At 41.9% G+C, this 16,521-nt stretch overlaps 1 protein-coding gene across 5 annotated transcripts in view; it reads left to right on the top strand.

Annotated features, from left to right (window-relative positions):
- Positions 1-15,974, top strand: part of LOC144791764 (disintegrin and metalloproteinase domain-containing protein 28-like) — a 3,516,669-nt gene extending 3,500,695 nt beyond the window's left edge. For 3 of the 5 annotated variants that reach the window (XM_078666531.1, XM_078666536.1, XM_078666535.1), the window contains one exon: positions 13,998-14,126. Coding sequence is in view for 1 of the 5 variants with exons in the window: in XM_078666532.1 (XP_078522658.1) it covers positions 13,998-14,137 (140 nt within the window). In the remaining 4 variants the exon portion in view is untranslated. Of the gene's footprint in view, positions 1-13,997 lie in introns of all 5 variants that reach the window. The other 2 variants (XM_078666532.1, XM_078666533.1) reach the window with 2 other exon arrangements.
- The last annotated feature ends 547 nt before the right edge of the window (positions 15,975-16,521 follow it).

The following is a 16,521-nucleotide window of genomic DNA, read 5'->3' as shown; positions in this document are numbered from 1 at the left end:
TAAAAATTACTATTCCAATTCCAGTGAGTGCAACAGTAGGGAAAGCGTTGGATAGCGTAGGAGTAAAAATTACTATTCCCACTCCAAAGAGTGCAACAATAGGGAAAGCGTTGGATAGCATAGGGGTAAAAATTACTATTCCAACTCCAGCGAGTGCAACAGTAGGGAAAGCGTTGGATAGAGTAGGGGTAAAAATTACTATTCCCACTCCAGAGAGTGCAAAAGTAGGGAAAGCGTTGGATAGCGTAGGGGTAAAAATTACTATTCCAACTCCAGCGAGTGCAACAGTAGGGAAAGCGTTGGATAGAGTAGGGGTAAAAATTACTATTCCCACTCCAGAGAGTGCAAAAGTAGGGAAAGCGTTGGATAGCGTAGGGGTAAAAATTACTATTTCCACTCCAGAGAGTGCAATAGTAGGGAAAGCGTTGGATAGCGTAGGGGTAAACATTACTATTCCCACTCCAGAGAGGGCAACAGTAGAGAAAGCGTTGGATTGCGTAGGGTTCAAAATTACTATTCCCACTCCAGCGAGTGCAACAGTAGGTAAAGCGTTGGATGGCGTAGGGGTAAAAATAACTATTCCAACTCCAGCAAGTGCAACAGTAGGGAAAGCGTTGAATAGCGTAGGGGTAAAAATTACTATTCCCACTCCAGAGAGTGCAACAGTAGGGAAAGCGTTGGATAGCGGTGGGGTAAAAATTACTATTCCCACTCCAGAGAGTGCAACAGTAGGGAAGACGTTGGATAGCGTAGGGGTAAAAATTACTATTCCAACTCCTGCGAGTGCAACAGTAGAGAAAGCGTTGGATGGCGTAGGGGTAAAAATAACTATTCCAACTCCAGCGAGTGCAACAGTAGGGAAAGCGTTGGATAGCGTAGGGGTAAAAATTACTATTCCCACTCCAGCGAGTGCAACAGTAGGGAAAGCGTTGGATAGCGTAGGGATAAAAATTACTATTCCCACTCCAGTGAGTGAACCAGTAGGGAAGACGTTGGATAGCGTAGGGGTAAAAATTACTATTCCCACTCCAGCGAGTGCAACAGTAGGGAAAGCGTTGGATAGCGTAGGGATAAAAATTACTATTCCCACTCCAGAGAGTGAAACAGTAGGGAAGACGTTGGATAGCGTAGGGGTAAAAATTACTATTCCCACTCCAGAGAGTGCAACAGTAGAGAAAGCGTTGGATAGCATAGGGGTAAATATTACTATTCCCACTCCAGAGAGTGCAACAGTAGGGAAAGCGTTGGATAGCGTAGGGGTAAAATTACTATTCCCACTCCAGAGAGTGCAACAGTAGGGAAAGCGTTGGATGGCGTAGGGGTAAAAATTACTATTCCAACTCCAGCGAGTGCAACAGTAGGGAAAGCGTTGGATAGCGTAGGAGTAAAAATTACTATTCCCACTCCAAAGAGTGCAACAGTAGGGAAAGCGTTGGATAGCATAGGGGTAAAAATTACTATTCCAACTCCAGCGAGTGCAACAGTAGGGAAAGCGTTGGATAGAGTAGGGGTAAAAATTACTATTCCCACTCCAGAGAGTGCAAAAGTAGGGAAAGCGTTGGATAGCGTAGGGGTAAAAATTACTATTTCCACTCCAGAGAGTGCAACAGTAGAGAAAGCGTTGGATAGCATAGGGGTAAATATTACTATTCCCACTCCAGAGAGTGCAACAGTAGGGAAGACGTTGGATAGCCTAGGGGTAAAAATTACTATTCCAATTCCAGCGAGTGCAACAGTAGAGAAAGCGTTGGATAGCGTAGGGGTAAAAATTACTATTCCCACTCCAGCGTGTGCAACAGTAGGGAAAGCGTTGGATAGCGTAGGGATAACAATTACTATTCCCACTCCAGAGAGTGCAACAGTAGAGAAAGCGTTGGATGACATAGGGGTAAAAATAACTATTCCAACTTCAGCGAGTGCAACAGTAGAGAAAGCGTTGGATAGCGTAGGGGTAAAATTACTATTCCCACTCCAGAGAGTGCATCAGTAGGGAAAGCGTTGGATAGCGTAGGGATAAAAATTACTATTCCCACTCAAGAGAGTGCAACAGTAGGGAAGACGTTGGATAGCGTAGGGGTAAAAATTACTATTCCCACTCCAGAGAGTGCAACAGTAGAGAAAGCGTTGGATAGCATAGGGGTAAATATTACTATTCCCACTCCAGAGAGTGCAACAGTAGGGAAAGCGTTGGATAGCGTAGGGGTAAAATTACTATTCCCACTCCAGAGAGTGCAACAGTAGGGAAAGCGTTGGATGGCGTAGGGGTAAAAATTACTATTCCAACTCCAGCGAGTGCAACAGTAGGGAAAGCGTTGGATAGCGTAGGAGTAAAAATTACTATTCCCACTCCAAAGAGTGCAACAGTAGGGAAAGCGTTGGATAGCATAGGGGTAAAAATTACTATTCCAACTCCAGCGAGTGCAACAGTAGGGAAAGCGTTGGATAGAGTAGGGGTAAAAATGACTATTCCCACTCCAGAGAGTGCAAAAGTAGGGAAAGCGTTGGATAGCGTAGGGGTAAAAATTACTATTTCCACTCCAGAGAGTGCAATAGTAGGGAAAGCGTTGGATAGCGTAGGGGTAAACATTACTATTCCCACTCCAGAGAGTGCAACAGTAGGGAAGACGTTGGATAGCCTAGGGGTAAAAATTACTATTCCAATTCCAGCGAGTGCAACAGTAGAGAAAGCGTTGGATAGCGTAGGGGTAAAAATTACTATTCCCACTCCAGCGTGTGCAACAGTAGGGAAAGCGTTGGATAGCGTAGGGATAACAATTACTATTCCCACTCCAGAGAGTGCAACAGTAGAGAAAGCGTTGGATGACATAGGGGTAAAAATAACTATTCCAACTTCAGCGAGTGCAACAGTAGAGAAAGCGTTGGATAGCGTAGGGGTAAAATTACTATTCCCACTCCAGAGAGTGCAACAGTGGGGAAGACGTTGGATAGCGTAGTGGTAAAAATTACTATTCCCACTCCAGAGAGTGCAACAGTAAGGAAAGCGTTGGATAGCATAGGGGTAAATTTTAATATCCCCACTCTAGTGAAAATAAATTAATCTAAGTCACATAATTATAAATTAATCAATTAATACATTTTAATTATGAATTAAGAATTAATTAATTACCAATTAAAAATTAATTAACAATTTATTTAAAATAAATACCAATTAATTAATTATCATGTTTAATTAATTATATTAAATTACTTCCCACCCTATTCCCCTATAAACCCACAACCCGCTACTACAAATAAAATAATAATATTCACATAATTATTAATCAATTAATAAAAAATTAATTATCAATTAACAATTAATTAATTACCAATAAAAAATTAATTGACAATTTATTCAAAATAAATACCAATCAATTAATTAATTAACATATTTAATTAATTAAAATTAAATTACTACCCACCCTATTCCCCTATAAACCCACAACCCACTACAGAAAATAAAATAATATTATTCACATAATTATCAATTAAACAATTAATTAAAATTAATTATCAATTAAGAATTATTTATTTATCAATTAAAACTTAATTACCAATTAATTCAAAATAAATACCAATTAATTAATTAATATATTTAATTAATTATAAATAAATGACTTCCCACCCTATTCCCCTATAAACCCACAACCCACTACAGAAAATAAATTACTAAAATTAAAATATTTATCAATTAATCAATTAAAATTAATTACCAATTATATTGTATTTAATTACCAATTAATAATTAATTAACAATTAATTCTAAATAAATAACAACAAATAAAATAACATATTTAATTAATTATAATTAAATTACTTCCCACCCTATTCCCCTATAAACCCACAACCCGCTACAGAATTATATTACACAAAAAGAAAAATTAATATTAACTTACCTAAAATTCGATATTTTTGTTGTCTATAATATGTCTAGTCGATATTATGTCCATTCTATATTTTTGATTCGATATTATGTCCATTTTATTCGATAATACAATTTTCTAGTTGATATTTTGGTAGTCTATATTATGTCTAGTCGATATTATGTCCATTCTATATTTTTTACTCGATATTATGTCTAGTCGATATTAAAAACTCGATATTTTGACTCTATACCCTGTGGGTCATATAGGCCAATTTCACTTTTGAATGCGGACTGTAAGATCTTTGCTTCTATTCTGGCAGCCAGGTTGTGACATGTTGCGGGCGATATTCTCCATCCCGACCAGAAGTGCTTTGTCAGGGGACGGCAGTTATCAGATCTTACTTACGATCTCATAGGGGCCATCGATGTGGCATCCCTGTACTCTCTTCCTTTAGAAGCAATGACTCTGGACGCCACTAAAGCGTTGATAGTGTCAATTGGATATACCTGGCCGAAGTCTTGGGGAAATTCAACTTAGGGCCAAAATGTATTCAATCGGTGCAGCTGACCTTCCAGAATCCAATGGCCAGACTTTTTGTGAACAGGAACACCACTGAGCCCTTTAAAATTTCGAGGGGGACAAGGCAGGGCTGCCCACTCTCCCCTCTCCTTTTTGACTTATATGTTGAGCCATTTGCTCAACTGCCCAGGGGTAATCCCAATATTCAGCCATTTAAATTTGGGGAGTGGGAAAGGAAGGTCGCCTTGTATGCTGACAATATTTTAATTATGTCAGACAATTTCTTAACAGCTTTCCCCGCAGTGATTAGTCAGGCACAGGAGTTCGGTCTGGTCTCAGGATACGAGATCAATGCTGAAAAGACAGAATTCATGGTGTGGAATCTCGAAGGGACACAGTACCAGCACCAGGATCAGATTAGCCCTAAAATTAGATACCTGAGGCCTCATTAATGAGGCTGTGCGTCACTTTTATGCCGCCGGTGCGTCACTTTTTGTGGCGTAAAAAATGCGCCTTGTTGCGCCATAATTACAAAGTGACGCATCTAGTTAGATACGTCACTTTGTAAACCCCTGTGCCACATTATACCTGCGCCAGGTATAATGTATGCAAGGGGGGTGTTTTGACGCAAGAAAGGGTCATAGAAGTGACGCAGTGAAATCTATAAGATTTCACTGAGCCATTTCTTGGCCGCTAATGCGTCAAAATCTTACGCCTGCATCGTGGCAGGCGTAAGACTGACGCAGGCACTAACAACATGGGACTTGCCCATGTTAAAGTACACATTGCTGCAGTTGCGTCACTTTTGTGACACACTCCAGCAATGCGTCACTTTTGCGCCTACAGATACGTCAGAAATACTGACGTATCTGTAACTCCTTGTGACATGATCCGTCATATTATAAATATGACGCATCAATCATGGCGCAAGGAGTGCGCACCGAGAAGCGACGTATCGCTGCTTTCACGCAGCGATGCGTCATTTCTCATAAATTAGGCCCCTGGTGATTAATGTGGTTCAGGATATCACCAAGATTGCCAAGACCAATTTAGCTGTGTTGGCCAAGGAGTGTCGAAGGTTGCTGAAATCTTGGGCCCTGCTTCCACTATCCATCTTGGGCAGGGTCAACCGAGTTAAGATGTCAATACTCACCAAAGTTACTTTTTTTAACTGTATCCCCCTACACTTTGAAAAATCTGCCATTGATAAGCTACAGTGAGATTGAAATTCATTTGTTTGGGCACACAAATCACCAAGAAAAGCTTGGAAAAAGTTGAGGCAGAGGAGAGAGAAGGGTGGCCTTGCCAGATTTCCAGTTTTATGCTTGGGCCTTCCAACTCACCCATTCGCCTATGCTGTTGAAAATGATGGTTAGCACCGGGGCAGGGGCTATGTTTCTAGCTATGCTTAGAGGTGCCAATCTAGCTGGGGAGGGCTTTTTGTTCAAATTCAGGGACTGACATTTTTTTTAAAACATTAAGCTGAAGGTCCTACAAGGATTTGCTAAAACTCCCCTCTGGGACTCTCCTGGTACCCCGGAGTGGTTAAGGGACAGGTTGACAATACCTTTGAGAGAACCGGGTCTAGTGGTCTGAGGGGACTTGGTCCCCGACTGCACATTTATCTCATGGGATCAACTTAAAGATAAAGCCGGAGAACACCTCTCCAAGTTTAAACATCTCCAGTTAAAAAGCTGGGTTAAATCAAAACTAGATCAAAATAATCCTGTAGGGAAAGGCACTTTTCTAGAACATCAGCTGGTGTCCAAGCCCTGTGGTAGAAGATAGGTCTCATTTTGGTATCAAGCCATTGCAGACTCCGTGGATGACAAATGTAAGCTCGCTGAGGAACTGTGGGGAGGTTCCTTACCTAAACAAAACTGTAATCATCTTTGGCAGAGTTCAAATAAGATCTTATATGAGACGGTAAAGCCTGCATGGTCGAAGAGGAACCACCTGTTTACTATTCATAGGGCCTACTTTTTTCCACTAAAGCTTTCTAAATTCTCTACCGGTTCTCCGATCAGTTGCAAAAAATGTGGGTTGGCCTCAGCTTCCGACATTCATATGTTTAAAGCAGGGGTACTCATAGTACGGCCCGCGGGCCGGTGGCGGCCCGGCAAGCCTTCCCTGGCGGCCCGAGGACCCTGCACACATCATACCAGTGTTTAATTTTTTTTTTTTTTTAAAGAGTGTCTGCAAACTAAGTTACAGCAGCTCGACTCCGAGACTCTGCTGCTCTGTGGGGGCCGGCCGGGGGATTCCTGCCATAGTTGGAGTGGAGCTGCAGGGGCGCTAAGAGGTGAACAACACAGCCTCATTAACATGCTAATGGTCTTTTAAAGACCTGCTAATGTGCTCATTGCGGCTATGTATGTGTGCTCCGAAGCTGTCTCAGCCCGGGCTGACACAGAGGCAGGGTGAGATGACACAGGGAGAGGGAAGGAGAGGGAAGGTGAAGGAAAGAAAAGGAGACTAAGTGAGGAAGGGAAAGGGAGAACGGGTGAGGGAGTAAGAGAGGGAAGGAGGGAAAGGGAGGGTGGAAGCAGGGCTCAAGTCGAGGTACCACGCGGGTGGACGGCGTCCCCCCACTTATTTTAGCGGGAGCTCGATAACTGGAGCAAAAGGAGCAGCACATTCACTATTTGGCCTCTCTGGGGTGAGATTGGAGCTCATTCAGAACGCAGCTCACGCGCTGGCTTCTCTGATGCAATCGCATCCAAGGGGTGAGCGAGAGGAGGCAATGAATCTGATGGTGCAGGCCACCTTTCGTGACATCACTTCATGTTGTGACGTCAGCGTTCCCCCACTTCTTTTTTTAGGACTTGTGCCCTGGGTGTAAGGGAAAGGGAGACAGAGTGAGGGAGGGAAAGGGAGTGACAGTGAGGGAGTGAGGGAGGGAAAGGGAGATCAGGTGAGGGAGTGAGAGAGGGAAAGGGTAGGAGGGAAAGGGAGGGAGGAAGGGAAAGGGAGGGGGAGGGAGGGAAAGGGAGTGACAGTGAGGGAGGGAGAGGGAGACCGGGTGAGGGAGGGATAGGGAGACAGAGTGAGGGAGGGAAAGGGAGACAGAGTGGGGGAGGGAAAGGGAGACAGAGTGAGGGAGGGAAAGGGAGACAGAGTGAGGGAGGGAAATGGAGTGACAGAGTGAGGGAGTAAGGGAGGGAAAGGGAGACAGAGGGAGGGAAAGGGAGACAGAGTGAGGGAGGGTAAGGGAGACAGAGTGAGGGAGGGAAAGGGAGTGACAGTGAGGGAGTGAGGGAGGGCAAGGGAGTGAGGAAGGGAAAGGGAGGGGAAGGGAGGGAAAGGGGTGACAGTGAGGGAGTGAGGGAGGGAAAGGGAGACCGGGTGAGGGAGTGAAAGGGAGACAGAGTGAGGGAGGGAAAGGGAGACAGAGTGAGGGAGGGAAAGGGAGTGACAGAGTGAGGGAGTGAGGGAGTAAGGGAGGGAAAGGGAGACAGAGCGAGGGAGGGAAAGGGAGACCGAGTGAGGGAGGGAAAGAGAGACAGAGTGAGGGAGTGAGGGAGGGAAAGGAAGACGGAGAGAGGGAGGGAAAGGGAAACAGAGTGAGGGAGGGAAAGGGAGACAGAGTGAGGGAATGAGGGAGTAAGGGAGGGAAAGGGAGACAGAGTGAGGGAGTGAGGTAGGGAAAGAGAGACAGAGTGAGGGAGTGAGAGAGGGAAAGGGAGACAGAGGGAGGGGGATAGAGTAATGGAGAGTGAGAGAGGGAGGGAGAGGGAGGGAGGGAGACAGAGAGAGAAAGAGAGCGAGAGAGAGAGATGTGTGTATGCCGGGTCTGGTGGCTCAGTGGATGAAGGTGTCCGCTGCAGGGACCAGTGATCATCCTCATGGTCAGTTTTTTTTGTTGCTCTAGCCCCGCCCCTCCCCCACTGACCCCGCCACCACTGGTGCGGCCCTCGGACACAAACCACAGTGTATATTTGGCCCCAGAGAGAAAGTTTGTGAGTACCCATGGTTTAAAGAATGCCCCGCTTTGGATATTTTCTGGGACAAAATCGGCTGTTTTCTGACAAGCTGAGCTGTTCAATTCATATTGACCTATCCCTGATCATCTTCTGACTCACAGATGAAGTAACGGGCCCTTCTAGATCATTGCTTTTCTATCTCATCTTGGTGGCCAGGAGAGAAATCTGTAAAAGATGGACAGAATCTTCCCCTCGCACCTCCTCCTGTCCTCAGCTGTGGCCGTCTCTAAGCTCGACCTCGCTAGATATTGTAGTAAGAAGAAGTTGGCATTTTGGGATCTGTTACAACTTAGATTGGGCTCAGGAAGTGTGTGAATACTTTTTTTTTTCTTCCTGAATCCTATGATTATGCTGCCTCAATAATCTTTGGGTTATGCGGTTATTTCCAACTTTACGGCGAGGGTCCCCGCAGCTCTTAGAGCTTGGTAGAAGAGCTATCTCAGCTGCTCCTTCATTAGCATCCAAGTAGGTCTTTTGTACCTGTAGGCGGGCTTCCACTTCCAACTGCCCACATTTTTCTAACTGAGTATGGTATAGACATCTTGGGTGAAGAGTGAAGTGAGATTGGTGGCCAATGAGGATAAACATTTAAAAAAAAAAAAGATTTGAACTATTCCACTGCAAGACAATTCGCTGAGAAACGTAAAAGCAATAACAGAATAACAGACTATTACAGTTCTATGGGATAGACCGAGCAATGCCACACCGGAAAGGCATCGATAGAGAGAAACTCCTCCGTATCTTAGAGACAAGACATATTATTGATCTCAATACGAAAACTCCCAATGGGTTAAATAGTGTAGAGGAATTGGCCACCCAGTGATGTCATTTGAGATGCCATCAGTGATGTCATCAGTAATGTCACTGACCATGTCATGAATGATGTAATATGTGATGTCATCAGCAGTGCGTTGCGGGGGTGCGAGTTATAATAATAACGGTGGAATTTCTCTGGTTTTGTACGAGTGAAATGTCCAACTAACTATAACATGCCTGAAAACTATGTTTTTTTCACTGAATTTCTAAGGTTTTTAAATGCTAATTTCTAACTACAATGTCCCTGAAACCTCTATTGTTTTTAAGTACATTTCAAAAAGACATGCATACTTTATGTAGTGAAAAACTAACTGTAACAGTAGTCTGTGATAAGTTATAATTTAACAATGTTTAAAACTTAATCAACACTAATTAACATATACGTGTGGAAAAAGTGTGACGCAGCAGCTATGATACCTGACTTCGAACAACAGCGTTCACAGTTCGATTCTCGGCTCCAGCGGCACGCTATCCCACCACTATGTCACTGTGGGCAACACCTTGCTTAATCTTTTCGATGCCCCTGAGCGCCGGGACACCTCTCCGGACGTAGCTGTATGCATTACAACTGGTACGCTTTACAAATGCTGGCAGTTTTTTAATTTAAAACCATAGTGATGAGAAATATTAGCACATACTTTTTTTTCTTCTATTCTGAACAATATTTTTTATGTCTTCTATTTAGAATTACGGCAATTAATAGATGTTTTTAGTCACGAGAAAGGAAATGCCACGGTTTGCCGAGTAACAGTTTTTAAGCTCTCCAACGTATGTACATATTAAGGAACTTATACTTGTGAGGATCAAAATCGAAACCTTTACCGCTTCACATTTTGTGACTTTTCCTAACACGTGCACTAGTGAAACAGGGAAAACGGGAACACGTGTCAACTGTAAAACGTGACATCTAAATGGGCGGAGCCACATCTTCCTTCCATATACTACTCAATAATCAAAAAGTATATAAACCACACCCGTTGTTTGATTAGTTTCGTTTTCGGGAGTTATTTACGCATGTCCATTCTATGATGCAGGTTCCCTTTTCTACATATTACGGAGTTGGAAGTTGTTTGATTATGGCATAGAAGATATTTATAATACGTAGCTATGTGTGAATATTTAAAGATTTGTCTTAAGAAAAAAGTGTTATGGTTGTTTTTGCCATTTATATGTAAAATCAGTAGCTTGTATTCAGAAACACCCAGAATAGAGGAAACACTGTTCCTTTTCTGGCTTCTTTGAGGTCATATAATGTGACTATGTACATTGTAATAATCAGAGTACAGCGAACCTCAGAGGTGTTAGTGACCCGTTGACGCGAAGCCTAAAGATTTATATGTAACGTGACCAGCTTCTTGCTCTTATTCTGTTTCCACCCTGGGATCATATAGTGTGAGTATGTATATTGTAATATTCGCGATATACATGCTCTCAGATTATATATAGAACACAAGGGTACCCAAAGTTGCAATGGGCTAGGGACCTTGGGTGATTATGTATTTACAGAGACAATGTCCCTAAACCAGAAGACAATAAATTTCAATAAATATAGACGAAATAGTTCTATATCAAATGTCCAGCCGGACAGTTTAATTTCCAATGCTTAAGATACATAAAAGTTAGGTGTGATACAAGTGGGACACCAGCCGGTGCCCAACTAACACACTCAAGAAAAGACAAACACGAGATTTTTAGGCAAATTAGGCAGTCTGAATATCATAAATCATACACAGACAATCCAAACGATACACATATGCAAATAATAAATCACAAGATAAATAAGCATTTAGTGTATTAAAGTCGACAACGTTTCAAACCCTATTATAATACAAGGTTCATCCTCAGGACAACAAGAAATTGCCTAAAAAATATATACAGAATGCCCACACCGGGGACGCCAGAGTATGCTCAGTAATACGCAATGTTTTTTATGGTAGCCACTCCCGGAAAGCGCTGCTGCGGTGTTAAGATAACGGGCAATTCAGTTACAATGAAAGGGCAGGCCCACAATGGGGGTCCTCGTCACTTGTGGGAAAACCTCACGGTCAAGATCTCGAAGTCCCGGAGAAAAGAAGCTTATACATAGTGCTTCATTTAATGTTTTGATGAAGCGTACATTCATATGTAATAAGACCATATTTGTATTTAACTGTTTTTTACTTGTAATTGCTGTTGTGACTTGAGATGATGTAGTACGGGAGTGTTTGTTGAAGCATTTCTTTTATACTTTATCTAAAAGTAACTGATGCCCTCTTATATTAACAAGAATATGGGGCAACACTTTTACAAACTATAGGCGAGGAAATATAGCCTGTGGGGAAAAAAGATAGGGTGTGGCCACACTTAAGGCATATCTTATGAATTGCATTTTTATTTGTTACCCCCCCTCTCCGCTACAGAAGTAAGCACCGCACTATAAGTATACATTATAAGTAAACATTGCTCCCGAGAAGTAGCCTCCTCAGAACCCTATTTAAATGATGACCACAACAGCGCGCTTTATTTGTGCAACAATCTCCTCCATATTATAATATTTGCTCCAAAGATGTGGCACTCCCAGTCAGAAAAGTAAACACCACATTATATGTAAATACAGCTCCTGTGAAGTATCCAAACCGCTGACATTATAAAAAGAAGAGTACAACAAACTCTGTTATTTTTCAGACGTGATTTGTAGGCCCACGCAAATGATATAAATGGCCCTTAAAATATATCAAAAACAATTTTTACCTTCACAGTCCCTGTCCACCACCTTGTGACCACTGTACAGAGTTAATAGTGTTCCTACCCTCCCCTCTACTACTTTTCTTTTCATGTACTCCTTTGAAGTGTGTCACAAAATGGCTGACAACAGTGTACCCACCCAATAAGGAGCAAACTTGTACTCGGAACACTGTAGTCAATAAAATGTCCATGGTATTCCGCAGAAGGGAAAAGAATGTCTGCCAACACTTCTACTTTCAATGCTTTACACCCAATGAACATTAACCTTGGGAAGGTCTTGCTTGGAACACGTTACCCAATCAGATGTCCCTGATACTCCGCGGAGGGGGATAGAATCGCTGACAACACTTCTACTTTCAATGGTTTACAGCCAAAGAACATTAGGCTTACGAAGGTCCTCTTTGGAACATGTCAGCCGATCAGATGTCCCTGCTACTTTGCGGAGGGGGAGGGAACGGCTGGCAACACTTCTGATTTCAATGGTTCACAGCTAAAGAACATTAAGCTCTGGAAGGTCCTGCTTGGAACATGTGAGTCAATCAGATGTCCTTGCTACTTCACAGAGGGGAAGAGAATGGCTGGCAACACTTCTACTTTCAATGGTTCGCAGCCAATGAACATTAAGCTCGTTGTTGGAACACCTCAGCCAATTAAACATTAATTTTGTTACGCGCACAGGGAGAGAACACGCCCTCCCACATAATATTACATTTCCTCTAACAAAGTGACAGTATTCCTTATAAAAGTGAACACTGCATTATAAGTAAACATTCCTCCGCATTATATTAAAGGAAGGTCGCAATACTGCACATTGTTGTTTTCCGATATGATTTCCACAGCCTACTGAACATTGCCGGAATGCCGCGCATCATTATTTTGCGGACGTAATTTCCACCGCCTACGCAACATTCACACCACCTATGTGTGCACCCTACACACTGCTTGTCGCAGTACGGCACATTGTTTTCCTGACTGGCTTTCCAGAGCCTACGCAACCTTGCCTCTGTACCGTACAGACTGCTTAAACTAAATCCATAGTGTTCCTACTAGACCCTCTAATACAATGTTTCTCTTTTTTCCCCTACTCCTTTCAACTGAGTCAGAAAATGGCTGCCAACACTTCCTAGTTTCAACCGTTCACAGCCAATGAGCCGCAAGCTTGTGCTCGTAACATCTCAGCCAATCAGATGTCAGAATTCTCAAATAACGATATCTGTAAAATGTGATATTTCTCAAAAAATACTGAAAGGATTTACCACATTTAAACAAAAGTGTGCTTTCTGGACCAATACCTTTCCCCCACCCAAATTTGGCGTAATTCGGTTCAGCAGTTTGACCTTGAGACTTGTCTAAAGTTTCCTATGGAAATTGCATGGACAAAACATATTTTGGGACCCCCCCCCCCTTTTTTTCTCAGCCCCCCCTTGAAGAATCACCCCCAAACTTTCAAGAAAGGAGCTGATCTAAAAGAGAAACTTTTTGGAACATTTCGTAAAGATTCGTCAAATGACACCAAAGTTATAAGCACATCAAAAAATGCTTTTCCTTTGGAAAGTTGGTCCTAACTATAACTACCTACTTGCGACCATCATCAGTAGGTAATATATATATGGATATATATATATATATATATATATATATATATATATATATATATATATATATATATATATATATATATTACCGCTGCGTTCAAGTTATGCTTATTGTGGTTTATTAATGTATTTGTTGTCTTAGCAGGTATTGGATCCTAGTATAAAATGGCCTCAGTAGTCGTCCAGTAGATGTGCAGAATCCATTTTTGGAAAACAGCTGTTCTTTTTAGTTCATTTCTACTGAATAAATACGTGTCACATACTGTGAAACTGTCAATTCAAATGTATTTTCATTTGCTCTTGATCACTATTACTTTCACCTTGATCGTTCAGCTTGTTTACTACTTTCTAACATATTCATACCTGCTACATGTATATTCGTTTGACTTTCTTGACCTCTATTGAGTCAATAATAGTTTGCATTTGAATTCTATTATATTGTGCATTATATTTAAGCTACTGCAGGTTCTCGTTAATTTTTATTTTTATTTATTTAGGTTTTATTAAAACAAGGAATCATATAAATCCAGCTTTGAAGAACCATCGCAGAGAGTCATGCCAAAATGAGCCCGAATTTACAATTCTACAAATATTATTATGTTTCGTTAACGTTGAGCAAAACATAGAAAACATCTAAAAATGTAGAAACCGAAAAATGTCGCTACTGGGATTAAAACGAACTAAATAAAGACCTAACCACAGACATCAGAAGATCTGCTCCCTACGTACATATCTGCAGGCACAAAGAACAGAATGTGGAGCGTTTTGTCCAATAATATTTTAACTTGAACTACACAAGTTGCTGGAGAAAAAAAGATTACCGAGAACCACTGACAAAAAAACTTGAACTCAACTCCGTGCTTAAAGTTCTGAAAATGTGTCAGTCCTTAGAATTCCTATAACACGAGTAATTTGTTGCCAGAAACTATAAAAGCTATGGGCCACATTTTACCCGCAATCTCACTCTTCTTTCTTACCTTGGCATGTCGTTTTTGGGCCCAGCATGTTCTCTGTTTAGTTATCTTCATTGCACACATATGTTCCTTTTTATTTGCTGAAATGTTTGTACAGCCTCCGTTTCTTTCTAAATTTGTCACTAGCTGGGCATCATCGTTCACCTCCTCAAACCCTTCAAAACCACACACCACCTGTTGTATTTTGTCAGCTCCACCACAACCATCCGTATCCTCTTTGTGATCTTTAATGGCTTAGGCTTACTATCTCTTCATATGTACCCTCGAGACTGCCCATAGCTTTGGTCCGCAATCTCGCTTCCTTCACCATCCTTCACAGCCCTTATAATCAATTGCATTTGCCTTCTATCGTCGCTCTCACTGTTACTGTAGACTGTCAAAGAAGTCCAGGCTTATTCACTGAAACCCTCTTCTCACTGGTACCCAACCACGTTCATAGATGTTCATATTCTCGCTGGTGTTCAAAGGGTGATCCTACTAAAGTCACTATTATGCAAGCTTTACGTTGTATGTTTTCTGCTCTATGTATAAAGATGTTGGGTAAGATCACTATAAAAATATGAATAAAGAACATTTTAGGTTAATATTTTCCCAAAGTATGCAACCATTGGATCTTCGTTCTGAATTTCCTATTAATGCCAGATTTAGGCACAGTGTCTGTGGACAAATACTTCATTCGAAATTTTCGCACTCAAGGTTTTCCCCACACAAATGTTCCAGAGGCTGGATCATGTTTGGCCGAACGCCTGGTTTTTGTATGCGAGGTGTCTAAAGTTTCAAATATGAACACTGGGAGTTTCACCGAGTTAATGCACCAACTTCACACAGAACAAGTCGAAAACAGTGAGCAGGGATTGCCTCACTCTGTTTCTGACGTGTTCTAAACTTTCGACACCTCATTGCAGAAAAAACTGGGCTTTGCCCACCATGTTACATCCCCAGGTTTGACCTGTAGGAACCTGCGCAGGGAAAACTGATCAATAATGGGGAAAGTATGCAGATTGCCGTGCAGCAAAACTGCATCTGTGCATTGCTTTCCTTCCTGACCAGAAAACTTCAGAATGGGATGTAAAACCGCCCAGAAATCAAATAGTAAATTGGGGAGATGGATTTTCTTCTAGACGGGTTTTAAGGTCCCAGCGGCACTTGTAATGACCAAGAATACGTTTCAAGCGTTTAGATGGTGTCTGCTATTTACTATGCTTTTAGGTTTTGTACAGTCATTTTCAAGGGTTACTGTTCTTTCAGCACAATGTTTGGCTCTTTAGTAAACGAACATCGGTTTGTGTACACAATTTACTGCTCTATTCAATATATATATACATAGATATTCAAGTTATGTTAATTATGGTTTGTTAATGTGCTGTGTGCCTCAGCAGGCATTGCATCTGAGTGTGTAAGACTACCTGAGAAGTCGTCTCGTTGCTGTGCAGAATTGATTTCCGGAAAACAACTATGTTATTTCTAGTGCATTTATAGCCAATAAACACTTATGTTACAAAAGTTCAAGGTACTTAGAAATGTTTTTGAAAACAAAGTTAAAGTTGGACTTTTTTTTTAAAGTAAGACATGAATGAAACAAAGTTTGTAATGTCTTCTGTGTTGCGTTTTACAGGAATGATTGCAGAGCAAGGATAATTTAAGGAAGAGGTACAGATAAGCATTCTTGTTCACAGCTAAGGCTCTGCTTCTTTTGATTAATCCCCAAAAATCCAGCAATTATTGGCAAAGTCACTAGGACTTGGCTTTGCTACAAGGTGCTAACCTATAGGCTTTGTCAGTCCCTCTCCATCCAAAGATGCAGAAGCTAGTACTCACTTACTTATGCCTACTTCCCCTTCTGGGGTATAGGCCATCAACCAGGACTCTCCAGCCATCTATGTCTTAGGCTTTTCTTTGAATTTGACTTCAGATGTAAACCATCTCCTTGCAGTCAGGCTCGAGGCCTCTGAGCCAGATGTTTCTTGGGCTTGCTCTTTTCCTTTTCCCTTGAGGGTTCCAGGTCAGGGCTTACCTGGTTGTGTTTGATGCGGGCTTGTGAAGGGTG

This window comes from Lissotriton helveticus, chromosome 11, assembly GCF_964261635.1.
Source record: "Lissotriton helveticus chromosome 11, aLisHel1.1, whole genome shotgun sequence".
In the NCBI taxonomy this organism is placed as follows: Eukaryota; Metazoa; Chordata; class Amphibia; order Caudata; family Salamandridae; genus Lissotriton; species Lissotriton helveticus.
This window is presented reverse-complemented; position numbering and strand designations above follow the sequence as displayed.